General features: G+C 31.8%; 1 protein-coding gene across 2 annotated transcripts; it reads left to right on the top strand.

The window, feature by feature from the left end:
- Nucleotides 1-189: 189 nt before the first annotated feature.
- On the top strand, nucleotides 190-19,897 carry LOC132733802 (golgin subfamily A member 6-like protein 22). 2 transcript variants are annotated; one of them, XM_060720488.1, is made up of 12 exons: nucleotides 190-362; nucleotides 5,470-5,619; nucleotides 9,970-10,096; nucleotides 10,473-10,537; nucleotides 10,902-11,018; nucleotides 11,646-11,666; nucleotides 15,844-15,934; nucleotides 16,272-16,439; nucleotides 16,905-17,094; nucleotides 17,908-18,099; nucleotides 18,529-18,677; nucleotides 19,320-19,897. In XM_060720488.1, the coding sequence occupies exons 1-12, from the start codon at nucleotides 210-212 to the stop codon at nucleotides 19,370-19,372; spliced, it is 1,476 nt and encodes a 491-aa protein (XP_060576471.1). In that variant the 5' UTR covers nucleotides 190-209; the 3' UTR covers nucleotides 19,373-19,897. The 2 variants fall into 2 exon arrangements, with proteins under 2 accessions (XP_060576471.1, XP_060576472.1); XM_060720489.1 differs by lacking the exon at nucleotides 11,646-11,666.
- Nucleotides 19,898-21,119: the final 1,222 nt, after the last annotated feature.

The raw sequence follows: 21,119 nt of genomic DNA, 5'->3' as shown, positions 1-21,119 counted from the left end.
TCGGGTTTTTTTTTATTTATTTATTTTATATTTTTTTTTAATTAATTCTTTTTTTTTTTGCAGTTTTGCAATTTTTTCTATTATATGAAACAATCTTATAAGTATGGAACTTTGTGGAACGAAAGTTAATATTACAAATATTTTAGGTACGAAAAAATTCAATATTGTACTCTTCAAAGTTAGAAGCAGAAAGAGTGTATTGTTTCAAAATGGCGTTAAATGAAAGAAAATCAGCAGGAATGTTACGGAAAATTTCAAAACCCGTGATAAGCACAGATGTAATGGGTAACCGAAATGTTGAAGTACGTGCGGTTGGAGCATGGGTTCAAGCAGAGCCATGCAATAGACAACCTGAAGGAGTTGTAAGATAAATATTTTCAAATAAACGTGTCTGAACATGCATTTTACTTTTTAATTTAAAAATGTATTCTTTTTATAGCAGAAACTAATCATTTTTGTAAATCATTACAGGCCTAACACCGTTTCGGTGTAGTCTGACCAAACCTCAAACTGTTCTTCTTTTTCGAATACTGTGCATAATCCACTATGGGTCATTAACGTACAAAGTGTTGTGCGACGAATAAGTGCAGATTTAAAAGAAGAACATGTTAAAAAGAAAATCAACTCAGGTATATTAGGGCCCCATGACTAGTCTTCAAGGTTGATTGCTGTGGCTAGGTGCTCTGGAAGCTGGTTGCACAGGTGGATGGCCTAATGTTCAAAGGAGAACTTAATGCTGTCTGTTCTGCAGAATGGGACATGGAATCTGTGACAGTAGCCATGGCCACCAAGTTTCAGGGGGTGGAAGTACTGTGCAGCTAGGATAGCTATGAGGTTGTGCGTGATCCTGTTGACCATCACTAGCTTAGCATTGGAGCGGCGATGCTGTAGAGTTGGCCAGCCTAGGTCTGCCATCATTGCAGTGGTGCTGCTGGTAGTCTTGTAATCGCCTTTTACAAATCCGGCAGCTCGCCTTTAGACAGCTTCCAGCTGGTTGATGTTGGTGGCTTTGTGTGGGTGCCATGATACTGCCATGTATATTTTTAAAAGAAGTTGTTGTAGACATGAAAAAGTTCTCTACACACTCTTTCGATTACTTTCTAGATTCTAGCCATCAGGCATCCTTGTGAGAAACGTTGCAGTTTCGTTGCTATTTGCCAATCAGAAGACTCCTTACAAAATACTGAACAGCTGATTTACAAATCGAAAGACTGGAAAGGTTTGAAACTGGAATTTCCAATGTATCAGATGCTACTGATGTTGTGAGTGGTCCCACTTAATGTATTTAGTAATAGCGAGCTCGAAGAGCTGGCCCAAAGGGCCTGTTCGCCAAGCGAGCTTCACGGTAACCCAAGTACCTGCTAGATAGTGATGGTTTTGAAAACTTTTGTCTGAAGTACCAAATTGACACATCGCAACTTTTCGAATTACAAGATAATGATAAAAGCCTAGGTATTCTGATTGAAAACGGAAGCGTAGACTGGTGTCCTGCGCCCTTCCATGGGAACCATAATATGACTTATGAGAGGAAACAAGAATAAACGGAAGCAGTGTATAAAATACCCAATGACAATTTTAAAACGGAAAATGTAAAATTAAAAATTTATATAATAAACAATTATTTTAAACTTTCACGGTAAAAGTAATTTGAGTTCGCTTTGAGGCTTTGCCTTTTTCATATTATTTTTTAGTAAAATCAAGTGGTATGACCTGTTCTTGGCTGACAAGCTTGAATTTGTCTATGTCGTTTTGCAGCAATTTTGTCTACCAGGGATTTTTAGCATGAATGTGCTCGTTTCCTGATAGATATTTCATGAATGGGAAAAGCTAGACTTAGGGTTGGTCTCATTTGGAACTTTAATACAAACATCAAGTAGTGATAAAAGTGTTTTTTTAATTGTTTGGACAAATGTTTTTACAGCGGCCCGGGAAATGAACCCCTTCCTGGTAGACTTGAATCTGGAGTTTCCGGCCTTCTCAAGTTCTCTTAACTTACAGTATATTTTTAAGGGGGCTCGTATATTTCACATTTTTTGTTTGTTTTGGACACATTTAAGATAACCATTTTATAAAGGGTTTTTTATCAGTCTGGTCATGTTTTCTTCCCAGGTCTGATACTAGTGCCAGTGTGGTCTGAACCACAGGCATCACATAATCAAATATTTTACATAATTGGCCTATATATGATATCTTATTTATAGTATTATATGTTCTATAATATAATCTATAATAGATTATATTATAGAACATAAAAAAAGTTTGTTTCAAGCACCTGTGGTCTGAACCCATTCCTCACCAAAAAATCATTCATCTGATCAGTTGAACAGAGCTACAGATAAGCTTTTGAGTTAATTGGGTATTTACCTCTAGACTTAACAAGCAATTGGGTAACACAGAAACAAAATTGGGTATCATTGAAAAAAAATTTGATTTGCATAGATTTACCTTAACCAGATAATGTTGCTAAAAACACAAACAAATCAACCAAACTTGAAAACACAAGTAACATACTTATAATAAAGTTTCTGTTGCTATTTCCGTACTGAACTCCCCTACATAACTAGCAAGTTTCTGTCTCTTAGCTATTGGTTTGTACTCACAAACAAGCCAACCCTTCCTCCTTTTCTTCTTTGCAAGTTATTGAGTTATGCAGACTTAATAATGTATACATAGTCACTATCACTGCTACTTTGCTGTTCAGGTCCCAACATGCCTATTCTCAGAAGAATCTCCAGTTTCTCAGTAGGTAAAGATGCCCTGATTTTGTTCTTTAACCGATTTTGCATACTGAAACTACATTCACATTCTACACTGCTAAGCTGCATTGTTAAAACAATAGAGGCAAGCTTTGGCAAGTTTGGAAGCACTGCTTTATGGATGAGAATGATTCGCTGTCTGTAGCAGGGCATACATATATATATGCACCACCTATCATTCCTTTTAGTCTAGGCCATTCAGCTTCCAACTGTACTGGGTCTAACAATGGATCTATTTCTCTAACTTCCTCTTCTGTCCCATCAACTAAATTCCCATGAACAACTCAGACTTCTTTTGAGTGGCCATAAAATTATCCCAAGCATTCTAATGCTTCTTCAGATCCTGTACCTGTACTTGAATTTACAACAACTGGCTGAGGTCGCTGAAAATTGTACTGTCCTCTTTCCTTAATCTCCCTTTAATGTTCTTTCTAAGACTGTCAATGTACATGGCTCTTTGAGTTTTAAATTCTGAGTCCATAGTTTCTCTGTATGATAACTTTTCATCTTGATGATAAGCCTCATTCTCTGAGATTCTGATTGTTTGCTTCAATAATCATACTGATAAGATTCTCTCCGTCTTTATCAAGCATAATGCACAGTTTTTGCTGAGTGACATCAAGCAGTGCCTGAACTGAGCTAAAGATCAGGTTTTGCTTTTGAAATTCACAACTCAGTAGTGACAGTTCATTCTGAACATCCAACATAAACGCTGTTGTCAAAACCACTTTATAATTTGTAAAGTACTTGTACACCCCTTTGGCTACTGCATTTTTCTCTGCTGAATAATATGAAAGAGCAGCTAAAATAGATCCGTAACTTTCACATACAGCTCTTACAGCATTCTGCAAGCCATGCCATGTCACAGAGTGAGGTTCCTTGTCTGAAAGATCAGGCTCTTCGAGAACATTCTTTAGTGTACGCAGTGTTACAGTTACCCGAAAAAAATTCTTAAACCATAATAAAAATCGATAATCCACTTTGCCAAAATAAGTGCAAAATATTTTAAAAACATAAAAAACAATTGTAGCTACAATTTTGAAAACATTTTATGAATAAGAATAAAACATGGACCTACGCAGTCTCAATCTTGGAATACGTAGGACTTTTAGAAATTATAAACCCGTAGTTTACCCTATTGCACTATAACGCTCAGTATAGCAATTTCAGACACAAATTTAATTTAATCACATCTTTCTGCAAACATCTCTGGAAACTTACCTAAAATCTATTGAAGATTATATGAATCTTACACTGGCTGCCGTTACAAACCGGAATATCTAGCTCGAGGGTGACTGTTTACGGCGGTAACGAGGCTGAGGCTGCCGAGTTTCCGCTAAACTGTTACCTGAGAGCTAGATATTCCCGTCTGTACCGACAGCCTGTGTTTGATTCATTTTCTTGCATATTACATATCTATTATTTTCAGAACAGAAATTGTGAAAACCGATATTCTCATTACGCACCATTTTCTAATAGTAGCGTATGAACTTACAACTTCATTCATAACGGTTAACCCTTTCCCTCATGAGCATATTGTGAAAAATGGCCGTTTTCACTGAAAAGCCTCCTGTTACAAGTTCAAACTGCTATGAAACTATGAAAAATGCTTCAATACTAATCAAACTTGGCACAAATGTTAACTGGACTATTGCCTTTGTAACGACATGCTCAGTCTTAAATTTCCTGTTACCATGGCAACGAGGGGACATCTCAAAATTGCCAAAAATCACTATTTTGCCTCGATTTTTTCCATCAATTTTTTTTTCAAAGTGCTGCAACTTCTCAAGGGATTGAGATAGAGTCAAAGGCTTTTCAGCGTTGGTTACACATTACCTTATGATAGACCTGGGGTCATTTTTAGCCTCTCACAAGTCCAAAATTTTCTTGGCGATGAGGGGGACTCCGCCCCCTTCAAACCCCCCAAACAGAAGGGGGCACATCCCCCTTCTGGCAACCCCCTGATGTATCTTTTGGATGGGGGGTGGCGCCGAAAAAATGCTCACTTTTTTTAGCAACATTTCTCAAACGAAAACATGTGTTTTGGGCCCCAATAGGACATTTTTTCACTATTTTAGACCTAAAAAAAGGGAGGGGGGGGGTCGAAAGTGCGTTGTTTCGCGTATAAATGAGGTAAAGGGTTAAGTGACGTCATCCTAAGAACGCAATTCATTCATAAAAGACGCGCAGCAATGACGTCATTTAAAGCACGCGACTTGTCTTACATGGGGGGTGTAAGACAGGGTTTTCTAGCACAGGTGTAAACGGCAGATAATCCTGTCTGATATGCAAGAATTATATATACTGTGTGCATTGACCGTATTATCATTATGCATTTGACAGGTTAATAAAATCAAACAATAACCACTAACCTTATAGAAAAAAAAGAAGAAAAATTATAGAAATTAAGTACATTTGTATAATATAGCATTTTATGGCATTAAATCAGTTGTTTTTGTTTGAAGTCGGGCCAATTTTAAAAACCAATTTGGGTTTTGATTTGCTTTTTAACAAACATTTTACTATTTTAAAAAATGTACATTGTTATGTGAAAGGAAATTTTTTTTGTTTAAACCTGATAATATATTGTGTTATGCTGTCAAATGTTAATGGATTGACATTCCAAATGCTAAGACAGAAGTATCTGTTACACAGTATAGAGTCAACTGGATGGAGATTATGTCTTTTAAACTTGCCTTGACTTCTGTTTCAGTTAGCTGCAGAGGAGGAGGAGTTAAGACTTAGACAAATACAGTATGAGAAGCAGGCTCGACTAAAGCAGTTTCAACTTGAGGTGAAGAAACGTGTAACAAAGCTTGATAGGATGAAGAAACAGGCTCAGCTAGAAACTAATTACAGAGCAGTACACAGCTTTCCTTTACTTTATATATAATATGTACTTTTATTATAAACATGTATTTCCAGATGTTTTATCTTTATGAATTTATCTGCTAAAGTTATTTTTCAAAGACTGATTTTTTTATCATCACATAAAATGGCACAAATCTGACTAACTACAAAAATGTAGGGAATTTCTATGTCATGACATTAATCAAATGAGAGAGAGAATAAACGCAAAATTTGGAATTTTTGTCACCAGTTTTTGGCCGCGTAAAGTTTATTTAGAGAATGGGAATGAGTCTGTTCACAGGACTTATACAAAGGTTGATGCAAAAGATACTTCATCATCTACACTAAAGCTTTTTTAGCTAACCTGGGGTGAGTAACCAGAAGCATTCGTTAGAGTTACGATCATCGATGATCGTTAAGCCTTGGTTAAGCTCTAGTTAGTAATTTACCCTCTAACCCAAAACGTTCGTTATACCAAAAATTGTAACGAAACTGTCGTTAAATAACGAATACCTCGGAGTACACGTTAGACCTTCGTTGAACGGGTGAAGCTCTTTCAAGAAACTTTTTATGACTATATTTTATTTCTTATAGCGTATTTTCTTTCTATTTTCCTGATAATAGATAATCAATTTTTGATATGGTGTTACAATCTGTATATGTCTTAATGTGTAAAGTTATTATTATTTATTTATTTATTTATTTATCTATTATTATTATAATTACTATTATTATTATTATTACTGCATTCATTTTCAAAATAATACGTTAAAGTGACATTATGCCCATCCAACGGTATGTAGTGAGAGAACGGATGAAGATCAAAATAAGTTTTCATTTTGTCATAATTCCTTTTAATTTTATAATTTAGTTCACATTAACAATAAATAACTCACAGATCCGAACGAAATTTCTGTAAATATCCATTAGAATTTACCTTTAACTCTAAGTTTAACCATAATAGTAAATGACACATACCGTACTCATTGAACTTGAGTGAGCATTTCTTTCGTAAATGATTTTAAGAATAATTCCAAATATCTTTATACAAATGATGTTGTTTTTTCATTCCGCAGACAATGGCCGCCATGCTGCTAGAGTATTTAGATAACTGACATACTTTGGACTCTCAAATATTTGAATGCTTCAAAGGAGGTTGATTTATTTCATTAATGCCATAGCTATCTTATGTGATAGCATTTTTTCTTATCTGTGTCATTTCCTCATATTTCCTTATTTCTCTAAACAAGCTAACACTATTTGTATTGCATGTTTAACTACGCATAACATTCTTTCATGTATTGAATCAAATATATATAATATTACATTAAAGTTTCAAGTTTTTAATACTTAAAAGACTTATACCTTATACTAGTTTCTATGTTACAAAGTTAAATTAAGGAATTCAGCATAAACACATTCATGTACAATGAAAGAGCGTAAACACAGTATATGGATAAATTTTGGACGTTTTTTGTTATAATGAAATTCATCTGAGTATATTAATAAAACCATTATATATGTTTCATTATGGTTCAAATTAATGGTTTACCTCTATTTTCATGAAAAGTAAGATAATTAATCGAAACTTACTTTGTTTCCCAATGTAATTTTCAAATTTTCACCAGTGTGTAACAAAGGTTATGTAAAGAACGTTTTACATAAAAAGCAGTTCATTTCATTAAAATCAAAAACATTACGTTACTATTTAGCGTCAATATTTTTGAAAGAGTTCTTCGCAAGCATCGATTAAGATATTAGCGAAGATATTATTGCCATTGGCCAATAATCATAAAGTTTTAAACTATTTTTATTACCTTATTCTTAAAAAAAATATTTCACATTTAATTGAAAAAATTGATACTTTTGCCTTTAAAAGGAAATATAATTAACAATTTCTCTTAAATTGTGTATAAATCTTTATTTATGTACATTTCATCACATACAAATATCAAATCATATGTTTATATAATATATTTAGCAGATACAAGATTATTTTACTTTTTTCTATCATTGTATATTTATCTCGAAAAGTATCCAAGTGTTATTGATTTTTATTTACTTTGCACTTTAAGATTTACTCTTAAATAGTGTACTCCTCTTTTTCATCACACACCATACATGTAACTTGTCAAGACCGAAATATTCTGTATCTTAAAGATGAGGCAATGAACTTATATCTTGTCTCTCCTTTTGTATTTTGTTGCAGTAACTAAGTTACTTTATTGTATTGTATTGAATTGTATTGTATTGTATTGTATTGATAAATTTAATTAATCTATACATCTGTATTAAAGAACATACAAATTCCATTAAACATTTTCTAGTATATTGCAGATATTTTTCTGATGATATATCTGTGATATAAACATGTATATTTAATTACGTTTAAAACAGTTTATCATCAACATTATAATATCAATTTTTTTTATTTGAAATAACGTTCTAGTATAATTACCTCGTGCTCGTACTACAAATGACGTCATTAAAAATGTAAACGTGACATTGTCTTCAAAGTTTATTTTAATTCATTGAAAATTTGTATTTAAATTGTATTGTTTATGCATTTCTATATCAATGTATTATCACGACTTAGCTAATGATGATGTATTATGTTTCCCTATCAAAAAAAAAATGTTTTTTTTTTCTTTCCCATTTTTAAACTTTTTAAACATACATACAAAACAAACAAAAATCAAAAACCCAAAAGATTTATAAAGGAGGGTTTAACTGGGTTTTTTTGAAGGAAATTTTTGCGTTCTAGATTTATGGTTGTGCATTTGTATAAAAAATTTTTTAAACAATTTTTTAAACCCTTAAATTTTTAAAGTGCAAATGTAATCTAAAGGGAGGAAAAGCTAATAACTGTGGTGCCAAAAGGCTGGGGCAAAACCCCTTAAGAATTTAAAAAACGATTTCCGTTAAAAGAATTTTCTAAAAGACTGATTAGGATATGGTAAAAAAGAATTTCTTTCTGGTTTAAAAGCAAAAAAAACAACCCTAAAAATTAAAATAACCGTGTTTGTTTCGCGAAACGCTAACGCCTTCTTGTGAACTCACAATTGGCTTGTGAACACACTAGTGGTCACACTTATGACTCAATCATCACTCTAGTGGAGCTATAAAAAAGAAAAACCTTGTGAACACTCTAGTGGTCACATTTTTTGAACCAATCATCATCAAAACTTGGTCAGAATGCTTTGTCTAGTCAATTGCTTGGATGGAGTTCGAACATGGGTCATCTCTGATGAAAAACTAGTCACTTTTTTGACCCAATCATCATCAAACTTTGTCAGGATGCTTGTTTAGATAATTGCGCAGATGATTTCGAATATGGGTCATATCTGATGAAAAACTAGGTCACAGGAGCTATAAATAGAAAAACCTTGTGAACACTCTAGTGGTCACATTTTTTACCCAATCATCATCAAACTCAGTGTGGATGCTTGTCTAGTCAATTGCTCGGATGAGTTTGAATATGGGTCATCTCTGATGAAAAACTAGGTCACAGGAGCTAAAAATAGAAAAACCTTTTAAAAACTCTAGTGGTCACATTTTTTACCTATTCATGATCAAACTTTGTCAGGATGCTTGTTTAGATAATTGCTTTGATGAGTTTGCACATGGTTTATCTCCGATGAAAAACTAGGTCACAGGAGCTATAAATAGAAAAACCTTGTGAACACTCTAGTGGTCACATTTTTGACCCAATTATTAAGAAACCTTTTCAGGATGCTTGTTTAGTCAATTGTTTGGATGAGTTCGAACATGGGTCATCTCGGGTGGAAAACTAGGTCACAGGAGCTAAAAATAGAAAAACCTTGCGAACAGTCTAGTGGTCACATTTTTGACCCAATCATCATCAAACTTTGTCAGAATGCTTGTCTAGTCGATGCTTGGATAAGTTTGAACATGATGTATCTCGGATGGAAAAATAGGTCACAGGAGCAAAAAATAGAAAAACCTTGTGAACACTCTAGTGTCACATTTTTGACTCAATTATCATCAAACTTGGTCAGGATGCTTGTCTAGGTAATTGCTCGAATGTCAAGCTCGAATATGGGTCACCTGGGGTCAAAAACTAGGTCACACTGCTCAAATATGGATAATCCTTGTTAACACTAGTGGTCACATTTTTGACACACCTGTCATGAAACTTGTCAGAACGTTTGTCTAGGTAATTGTTCGGATGAGTTTGACAGGTCAGGTGAGCGATCTAGGGCCATCTTGGCCCTCTTGTTTATTATTGTTTTTAATTTTTAGTCCAGTGCTTTGTGAAGGAAGTAATTATCTTAGTTTTAGTTGATTTAATTCTCACCAAAGTTTATAAAAACTTTATAAATAAGTTCAGACTTTATTTAAGGCAGAGCATGAGAGGAACATTGTGTGTCAGAGTGCATTCTCATCACAAGATTTTGCCAAGAAAGATACCAGTCTTGTACGACCAAACACAGCACTAGAGGTGGAAAAATTAAACAGATGCAAGAAAGGTAAATTAGGTTTTATCGTACAGTAGCAAAAATGATAACTTGTTATTTCTAAATAGAATTGTTATCAATATTTTGTAACAAGATTTTTTTTATAGAATTTTCTGTATTTTCTGTAATATAATATTCATTAATTAAACTTAATAACTACTGCACTTTTATCAGCCAGAAAAGACTGATATAGTCAACATTTTGTCTGTGTATAAACTCTTGCTTATTGATCTAGTAGTAAACATAAAGCCTGTTCTCGGTATTTATTATTGGTGTGACGTAATAATTATAAATGCTAAAATTTTCTCTTTCATAATTCATAATAAATGATATCAAAATACTGTTTAATAGTCTAGGAGAATGATTATATTTTGATTGAATATTGTAGGATATAAAGAGAAGAAGACTCATGAACCTGTAGAAGAGCAAGCTTTCTTTGATCAGACCAATCAGGTATACATTATAACACTTGTGTGATAACATCAATTGTTTTGTATTCAAAATAAATAAATGTACACTGCATTTGATAGCAGCAATTGTTTGGTATTCAAAACACTCAATATACTCAGGGCTTGATATCAACACTGATGTATTAATCAAAATATCAAAATATGCATTGTATTTTATATCAATGCTGGATCAAGATATCAAATATACTCTGCATTTTAAAACAGCATGTGTCAGTAGAACAGTATGCTGGTCTATTTTCAGTGCTTGTGCCTGTAATTACACATGAAGAGATGCTTGGGGTAATTTTTGTACTAGTAAAGTTTGCCATCTGGCTTAATTGACTGTGGAACTTTGATTTTATTGATAGGTACATCAACATGTTCGACATGCTAAGAAGAATTTGATGTCCCGTCAGGTGATAACAGATAATTACGTAGGTGATAATTTACCAGGAGGTGTGTGGAAAATATCAAAAACAAGAGATGTAAGAGATTAGTATGATTTATTATGTATTGAACACATATCATAAATGTGGCTCGTTTATACTCTGCCACATACTGTAGAGTTTATATACATATACAGTCAACATAGTTATATGAACAGATTTTAATAAATAGTAGAATTAATCTCCTCAAAAAGACATTAGTATCAGTGGTCTAATGGTTAAGGTATTTGCCTCTCAGCCCTGAGATGGAGGATTCGAACTCTACTAGGGTCATGACCTTGTTTTCTCCTATAACATCAGTACTGGTTTGTTCCAGGAAGCAGATGCACAAGTGCTACAAATACATTTAAAACTGGAAGTTTTCTTCCACAATCAAGCTTTTACTTTTAAGGCATTTGGGTTAAGTGACATTTTTGGCATTTGAATGTGCCATTTAAGCCAGTGATAGTGGGTTCAAGCCCTACATGAGTCACACCAATGTATAAAACTAAAACTGGCTAGGTCTAGGATTGAGATAGGGATTCAAATTGACTTACTGCATTGTCATAAACAAGCTATAGTCTTAAAATTAAAAGGCATGAATGTTTTGAAAAGATATGTTTGAAAATTAAAAGTTGTATTTTGTATTTATTTATTTATTTATATTCCGTTTTTATGTTTGTTCAGCCGAGTGAAGAGAAAATAAGTGTAAGTTTAACTCACCTCAATGTTATAGCATGAATGTTGATTTGGTTGCACTATGAATGTTTTATTTATTAAATTTATAATGTTTATAATCTTTATATGAAACTTTAATATTGCATGTAAGCTTTCAAATATTTGACTTTTCAGTTTGATTTTTTAGAATAGTGGAGCAATTTTACCATTGAATTTTTCCTCTAAATGTTTTGAGGTATTGCTATGAAACTTGAAATACTTGTTAAGGCAGTCATAACTTTAGTCATAACCCTTTACAAGCAAATGTATACACATCTGCCATGAATTGTGACTTAAACTAATTAATTAGCTGAATTTTTCATTAACCCCCTAGGATCTCTGAGATATTGCTTTCAAACTTGAAATTCTTGGTAATGACCATCACCTGAATTTTTAAACAAGAGAACATAAACTTATTGAATTTCATGGGATTTGTCAAAATAATACTAACCTTTCAACTTCAATAAAAGTTTTCATACCACCTGATGTTTTCAGACCACATTTTGAGAAACTGTTTTGATACCTACAATAGTTGTTTATGACCATAAACTCCATTTCTAGGCAAGAGCACAGTTTTTTCTTTCTTGATTTAGTAAACTTGGAAAGACCAGCTTTCCTGCTTTCAAACATCTTAAATCAAAAAATTGTTCCATGGACAGTTGTTTTGTGTAAGCTTGGATAAGGTACTCAGTCAAAGAACTATATCTTATTGTCAGTTTTTATTGACCAGAGCAGTTTTTATACAGTGGTAGTTCAAAGTACAGTGAGATTTGAGAAAACCGGACGGCTTTTGGACCGAGGGTTTTATCCGGTTTTCTCAATGTCCCCTTTAGAATCATATGTACCGGGCATTGACTTACAACGGATGCTGTATATTTGCATTTTCATGATCATATGTACATAAATTCCTAAAATATGAAATTATGAATTACAAAGTAACATGTTTTATTTAATTTTGTCACTTTATTGCATCTAAATTCAATAAAATTTTGATTAAAAACGAAAAGCAGTTACCTCATAACGATAAAGTCCTATTATATCCGCATATGTTTACATTTGGGTACTGGATAATGATTTAACGAATATATTTTACTTTGTTTAATAATGCCCCCCTTCCACAGTAAATATTGCTGATGCCTAATTTAAAGGTCTTTGCAAAAGTTTCACTGTCTTTAATCAATTCAGCTTGGTGACTTATGGAAATATATCGTCAATTTTTTTTTTTTTTGCGATGGAATAGAACTTGGCACTGATAAATATCTTATCGGTTGCGTTGATATTTTGGGAAATGAATATACAAAAGCAACGCAGTATAAGAATACTCTATTTTTTATTTATACTGATTTTAACCAACCAATTGACCAATTCCTTGTGCATTTTGGCATTAATATAAAACGGTATCATCTATGCCTTACAATAACTCAAACTGTTGAAACAGACACAGGGCTAGAACACCATTTTTGGGGAAGGGGCCTCAGCCTTTTTCTTGGGGAAAATATGCATGATTTTGGCATACTTTGGGAAAAGGGGTCTCAAATTTAACTTAAACTTTTAACAAGTTCTTCAAAAAAGAAAAGCAAAAAGCACTGGGAAATACTAATAAGGCAGTAAAAGAACTTAATTCAACAGGATTATTTAATTTTGTTCTAAATTCTATGGGAAATTTTAAAAGACTGGGGAATTTTGAGGACCAAACTGGGGAAGAAAAGAGGCTATTTGGTTGGGGAAGCAGCCTATAGTCGGCCTCTACAAAGAAGGGTTTTTTGGCCCTGAGACATAATAAATAAATCAGACAATCAGTGTCCCATTACATTTCAAACACAACCAATTGACAAGTACACAAAGTTATTCACACTTTCGCTGTCCGGTATTGTCAGGGTAATTATCTATATAATTGACTTATGGTCCCCTATCAACTGTCCGATATTCGGTTTTTACAGATTCTGGTATTGTCAATGTTTAATGCAATAGTTTAACGAAGAGAAACTTTGGGACTGAATTAAACGTCCGATATTTAGAGAGTTCCAATTTTCTCAGCGTCCGGTTTTCTCAACTTTCACTGTATTATAAGTTTTTTCATACTGTTGTGTTTCAAGAGTGGTATTGCATGCAGTAAAAAGTTTTATAAATAACATAGCTGTTGTCATTCCATAGAAAACTTAGTGTTGAATAGTGCAGGTTCAATAAATATAAATCTGTCAATATTTAATAAGATATTTAGTATTAGTTTGTGTCAATAGAGTTTTTAAAGGGAGTATAACGCTGCAGAATTTCATTTGGAGAATTAAAGGTGGAATAACTATTTACCAGCTCTTTTATGTTCATAAATAAGTTCTGTACAACATAATTTATGAAATTATTATTCATATGTGTTTATAGTAAGAAAAATAGTGTTTTTTGTAGTAAATGATCTATCAGTCACCAAACTTCTAAAAAGATGCTCTTGAATAATTGCATGCAAGCTTTCTTATGTTACTTTATAAAGGATGACTGGTTTTCTGGTAAATTTAACAGACTTGTTTTAATCATAGATTTTATTTGAGAAGTATTATAAGGTAATCAAAATGTACAGTACTAGTAAGAGTTTCCTCCTATAGCCATCATAAAAATATATTGTTAAAATGAGATCCTCTTATTAGTCGATACCTGACTATTATTATTTCATTTTGTTCACAACTCTATCATTTTCTTTAAGGAGTTTAACCTTACTTTCACGTAACTTTTATCTTTCTATTTGATTATTTTTGGAGAAATGATAACTCTATGTATAGAGTAATACTCTTCTTTGCCCACATCATCCTACATTTCAATGTAACTTTTACAGAACTATCTTCAAATATCAGGCACATATTTACAAAGTTATTAGCTTTCATACTTTTCTGGAAGAATTATAGCCCATTGCTGAGGCAACAGACTGAAAAAATGAAATTCTGTTTTTCATAACATTTTCTGTTAATTGTTTTAAATGACTTGTTTGAAACCTTTGGTTTATTGGTGCCCTGCATGCTTGATTACTTTCCCTTATATTACACGATTTGTGATGTTTATTATAGTAATATGTAATTTTACCATGCATGTTTTAAAGTTACTCACTTTTTTTATGCCCCTAATAAATACTGTAATATGTTGGTCTCTCTGTATATCTGTATTTATCCTTGTACGATTAACAACTTGAGAAAGAATACACTGTGATTTATATTAATTGCAAGTGACATTGACCTGAAGAAGACCCCCGTCTAATTTTGAGGTCATAAAGTCAAGGTCAAGCTCAGAGACAATGTAAAATCTTTGGCCAATCAATTACTTGAGAAGGAAAGCTAGGGTTTATGTTATTTGATAGAGACATTATCCATGACCGGTAGATAAAGCCTATTAATTTTTAGATCCTTAAATTAAAGGTCAAGGTCACAGCAAAACTTAATGTATAACCCATGACCAATCAAGAACTAGAGAAGGAATAAGCCAAGGTATATAACTTTGATATAACTTGGTAGGGACATAGCCTGTGGCCCAAGGATGACCTCATTTGATATGTATATAGATTATTCTCCATTTTGACATGCTGTTTGGTTTTATTCTGATTTATTTAGAATATGTTAAATACAACATAGAACGTAAGTAAAATATACTGTGATTAAAGTAGCATGGTAAAAATAACATGCACTTTATTAACCAATAAATGTTTACTAAAAATACTTATATAGATGATTTAAATTGAATCCTGCTATTCACAAATTTTAAGAATGTAACCTGTGCATATTGTGCTTTTTATAATGGTTTGATAGTTATGTCATTGTAATGATTACTATGTACAGGATCTCCAAACATCTAAACATGATATTTGTCCAACTAATTGTACTAAGCAGCAGTCAGTATGAGATATTGTGCTATTTTGTGTAGGGCAATATCTCCCCTCTAGAAGCAAGATTCTGACTCGGAACAAAAATAACCTTGATATATTACAATAGTATGCATTAGTGTTTATTATAAAAATAAAGACAACTTTTAAAAACAGTAACTTATAATAAAGATATTAGTGAACAAAAGAAAAGAGGGTACAGTGGAAAGGCTAAATGTAAATATTTCAGAATTTTCCCTTATCTTATGAAACTATGATAACATTCATTGTTTTAACTGCTAATATTCAGAGATTTTATCTCATTTACAGCACCCATCTTCAAGATATACTGTTGATGGTCAGGAATTTGACATCCTGGATGAGAATCTTATTGACAAAGTTAAAGTTGTTAATAATAAAGGTATGAAGTAATGTTTTGTAATTTAAATTATTTTAGATTGCTTTAAAAGACTACCATCTACCTCACTTAAGTCATACAAAGTGGGTGTTAAGTTGAAGTTTTGGGGTATAACATGCATTCTTATAGATGAAAATTTAATAGTTATGTAGCCAGTACTATATTTGATATATGATTTGAATTTAGTGCTTATTATATTACTACCAATGGTTCTTTTTCTTGTTAACCTAACAATATACATTTGTTTTCTAAATATAATATAATAAGCATATAATGTTTGAATTATTATTCCTTTAAGCTCTAATAGTGAAACTATAAAATAGTTGTGATTTTATTTCAGCATTTCAATGTATAGATGATGATGTAGAAGATGATGTTGATAAAGAGAATGTAGAAGTAATGAGTGTACACAGTGAGGAATTACCTGAAAAATGTGTCAAGTTTGATATAGATACACACACTACTGGTCACAGAAATAGTGAAATACGAAGATCATCACAACGTTCAGGTACAATCCTCATGTTCTATACTGATGTAAATATCAGTTAATGGTACATGTATTGAAACAAGGCATGTGGTTAAGTTAACAGTTTGATTAACTGTATCCTTTTGTAAAAATAATAATAAAAATTGTAATTATGATATCTTACTGATAGTTGTTTTTTATTCATCTTAAAACATAACAAAAAGTATTAAAGATTAATCTTTTATCTATAATCATGTATTTAAAGTATTGAGTTTTAAGATAGTTTTACCTTTTAAAAGTGGTCTTTTATTGAAGATTTCAAAAAAATAAATGTCAGTAAGGTTTTTGTAAATCAGTTATGATTTTGTTTGGCTTTTGTATAACATATAAAAAGCAATAAAAGCATCTTAAGGTTTGGTATAGTTATGTTGAACAACATTTAACTGTTACATTTTTATAGAGCTTACACGTATAAATTATATGTAAACATATAACATTGTTTTGTAGTGTATAATGGAACAGATCTAACTAAGAATATTGCAAAAGTTCCCGACATTTACGAGGGTGTTCATTGTGAAGAGGAAAAACGTCGAGCCAAAGGTCAGCAAGCTATGTATAGACGATTGTTTATGGACCTAGAGAGGGAACAAGTCAAAGAAAATCTGAGACGTCAAGAACACCGTAAAAGAATTCAAAAGTAACTGACATTATTTTAGATAATTATTATATGCCCTGTTTTGCTGTATTTACAGCATGTATCACATGCACAATATGATCATACAGAAAAAAAAAACAAGTGGATATAGGAATGACAATAAGAAATAAACCCGTTGCATAGATAACAGATAAAAACAGACAAGTGTCCAATATGTAAGAGTTTTAAATTAACGAGGAGTAAAGAGCTGAAAAGACTTAAATATTTCAGATTTGGGACACCTTAAGGCTTTTATCCTATTAAAATTATGGTGTAACAATACATTGATACTATTATACTATCATAGTATAATTGCAATGATGATATTTATTTACATGCAGTAAAATGTAAACTTTACACTTGGTGTGGTTTGTGTAATTGTCATTTTGCTTTTTGAAAAAATTTCTACATTTGATGTATGTTGGATATTTGCATAATAAAAAATTGATGCCTTGCATTATGTTAAGTCAATTAAATTATTATCTGTCGTACTTTAAAAAAAAATATGAATTAGAAACATTTCATTATGATTCAGTTTTTGAAAATTTAAGTTCTATGAATTTTTATCATGCTTTTTGATACTAGTTTTGAAAGTTTACTTTGTGATCCAGCTTCTAGTATTTGAACATCATATGGCCATACTTTTAGTTAAATGTAAAGGACCTAGTAAATGATACTATTTCTTATTTATAAATAGGTCAAGATTTCATTTTAAGATACCTGATTAGCTGTTAAATATAAATATCAAGAAGTTTGTAATAGATGATATACAGGTTATAGTGCAGAACAGTATGTTGATATTTTAATATATGATAGACTGAAGAAAGAAAAGGAAGAAGAGAGAGTGAAGGAGGAACAAATCTCCAAACAGCTGATAGAACCACGTGACCCTGTTACCGGGGAAACTAGCCGAGAGGCCCTGGATAGAGAGGAACAAGAGAGACAATTTATACGACAGACTATACGTGAACACGAGAGGAAAGTACGGAAAACAAAAGAAATGGAGAGGTATTTATTTTCTTTACATTACTAATATTGTTTTATTGAAATAGAAAAAATGAGTAAGAATTATATTATGGTTTATTTTAGTCTTGACCATTTACTGTTTATATTACATTTTCTTTTTGTTTGTATTACATGCACATTGTAGAGATTAATGGTTTATAGAGAATTGAAGTTGTCAACCCATATCTTTAAGTGATTGATAACGTATTGTATTGAAACTTATCAAGCTCTTATGGTGATTGCTAAGAAATAAAATTTCCTTAAGTTAACAATGTACAGATTTAAATTTAAAGCAGGCATGTTCAGGTACAAAAATGTGTTTAATTCAATTATTGTTTTAAATTAAATCTTTGTAACATACTATGATTGAAGCTATGTTGCATTTAATCTTACATGAAAAACATAAAATGCCAATATTGTGTAAATAATCAGGTACATAGAGGCTCTGAGGCAACAACTCAAAGAGAAAACAAGAAGGAAGAAGATAGATTTACCTCCCTTGTGTTGTTGTGGTGAGACTATTTGGGACACCAATCCAGAAACTTGTGCCAACAATTGTGTGTTTTATAAAAACCCTAAAGGTAAATTACTATGTTTATTCAAGTGACTCTCTATGAATTACTGGCTGAATGGGTTCAAACCCTGTCAAAGGTTTGCCGTTGTTTCCTTTAGCAAGAAACTGTACACTCATTGCTAAGTACTGGTTAGTTCCAGGAACTGATTTGAGTGTTTCTATAAGCTTATAGCTTCCAAACGAATTTTTATAAACTAAGTGACTTTTCTTTGCTTGTATTTATGTTTAAGGGGCATTATGCCTCAGAAACAATTTTTTTCTTCTGTAAAGTGGGCAAACAAGAGTTTTGGAATGTTTAAATTACTGGTTTCAGTGCATGAAAGGTGCTCATAATCTGAAGAAAGTAGCACTGAATGTGAACTTATTTGTCATAAAGTTAGCAAATAGTAAACAAAGAAGTATGAAATACTTAATCATTATAACTAAGTTGCCAACCTTGTTTAAGGTTATTGATCAGAGAGTTTAATGTTTTGGAACTGAGACAATTATGGTGTGTTTCTTTACTCATATTCTTTCTAAAACAATTCTTAGTCTTCTTCCATATTCATAGAAATTTCACTCGAATTACTGATATCAAACTTATGTTTACTTAAACACAGTCATAAAATGCAAAAACAGTTTGGATTTCAGTTATTGTTTATATTTTCAGAATATGGACGAGCATTGCAGGCAATGCTTGATTCAAGTGACCTTGCCTCCTAGGACTGATTCACCGTGACATTATACTAGGATAAATCTCAACTGCTGACTAGTATCGTACATGTGGAAGTATCTTAATCTTCTCAAAAAAGTGAAAGATCTGATTGAAAAAAAAGTATAGTCACCAAAACAACAGACTGGAGCGTATTAATATAAAAAGAAATTTCAATTTAAGTTTGTGATGTGAAGAAGAAGAAAAAAGAAGTTGAATATATTGAAATATTGTTTGTAATTATGTGAATGTGAATAAGTATGATGTAAAATCTTGATTACTTATTTATTAACAATTTTTGTATGCTTTGCATATAGAAATACTGACCCACATGTAACTGCTGCGCAAAAGTTCGTTATGTACCCATGCCAGATGTGAATTAAATATTTTTCAAAAATTTTCAATGACGGAATAAAGTCATGACACAAAGTTGTTGACTAGATACTAAAATAGTTGTTACTGATGCCAGTAGTTTTTATGTCAATACACATGTACCATAATCTGAGCTCAAATGACATCACACACAAATCTATTGAAATACACCAATAGCTGAACTTGTAGACTGTGATACTTAATTTTTACTGAACTTAATGAATGCTAAAAAGTTTGATGAATTGGTAAAATATACATAGTTACCTTAGTGCAGTAAACGGTTAACTCCTTATGTAATTATTTAATTGTTTCTACACTTAGGTTACAACATATACAAAAATGTTTGTGTTGCAACCTGCAATGTACAATCTGATAAACTGTTTATTTTATATTATGTTAGTGGGAACGTTTTCATTTTTTTTTCGTTTTAATATTTTGTCAGAAGCATAAAAAACTACAGTAATGTAAAATATACTGAAATTTGATAAAATCAATACAATAAATCGCTAGTGATGTCCATAAAATACTGCATTTTGGAAATCTAATCCTTAATATTTCTTATTTCACTTTGGAATATCTAATTGTATTTTGTCTTATGCAATAATACAATTTTTGATACTTTGTTATTGTAGCCACTTATATTGAACAAACATTTATACATTGAACAGCTGTTGAGGTCCATAAAATACTTCAAATGGGAAATCAAGTCCTTAATTTTTCTTATTGCACTTTGGAATATCTAAATGTGTTTTGTATTATACAATATAATACAGCCATACTTTGTTTTTGTAATGGAATATCTAAATGTGTTTTGTATTATACAATAATACAGCCATATTGTTTTTGTAATATTTTAAGATGTTATATGTATATTTTGAGTGTAAAACAGTAAATATATCTGAAATTGTGACAGTTTTCTTTTATATATTTACCATATACCAGTTACAGAACAAGAATTAATTTGTAAGAACACAAATTGAAATTGAGAAAATATGCATGGTGTGACAGAGTGATTTTGAGACTACATTAGTATCAATAGTTCCAGAACTATCTCACATTCTAAACTTACTGTTTGCCTAAAATGATGTTACATTTTACATTTATTTCTTTATTTAATGGGTGATATACTTCAAACATATGTTTCTTATCATCATCATCAACCATATTGTATGTGACAAGGTCTGGCACTTGTATTTCAAGACGAAAACCCCCTTTACACTTGAAATTGTTCTGAAAATAAACTTTATATTGTACTAAAGCTTCCTTATCTAGGATTTACCAATTAATTCTAATATATGTTCCTTATCATCACCAATATCTTATGTTATAAGGTCCTGACAGCCATATTGAAAGAGATATATCTTCTCATTTTCCTATAAAATACAT

Source organism: Ruditapes philippinarum, unplaced genomic scaffold, assembly GCF_026571515.1.
Source record: "Ruditapes philippinarum isolate M1 unplaced genomic scaffold, ASM2657151v2 ctg1680_1_1_1_1, whole genome shotgun sequence".
Lineage (NCBI taxonomy): Eukaryota > Metazoa > Mollusca > Bivalvia > Venerida > Veneridae > Ruditapes > Ruditapes philippinarum.
This window is presented reverse-complemented; position numbering and strand designations above follow the sequence as displayed.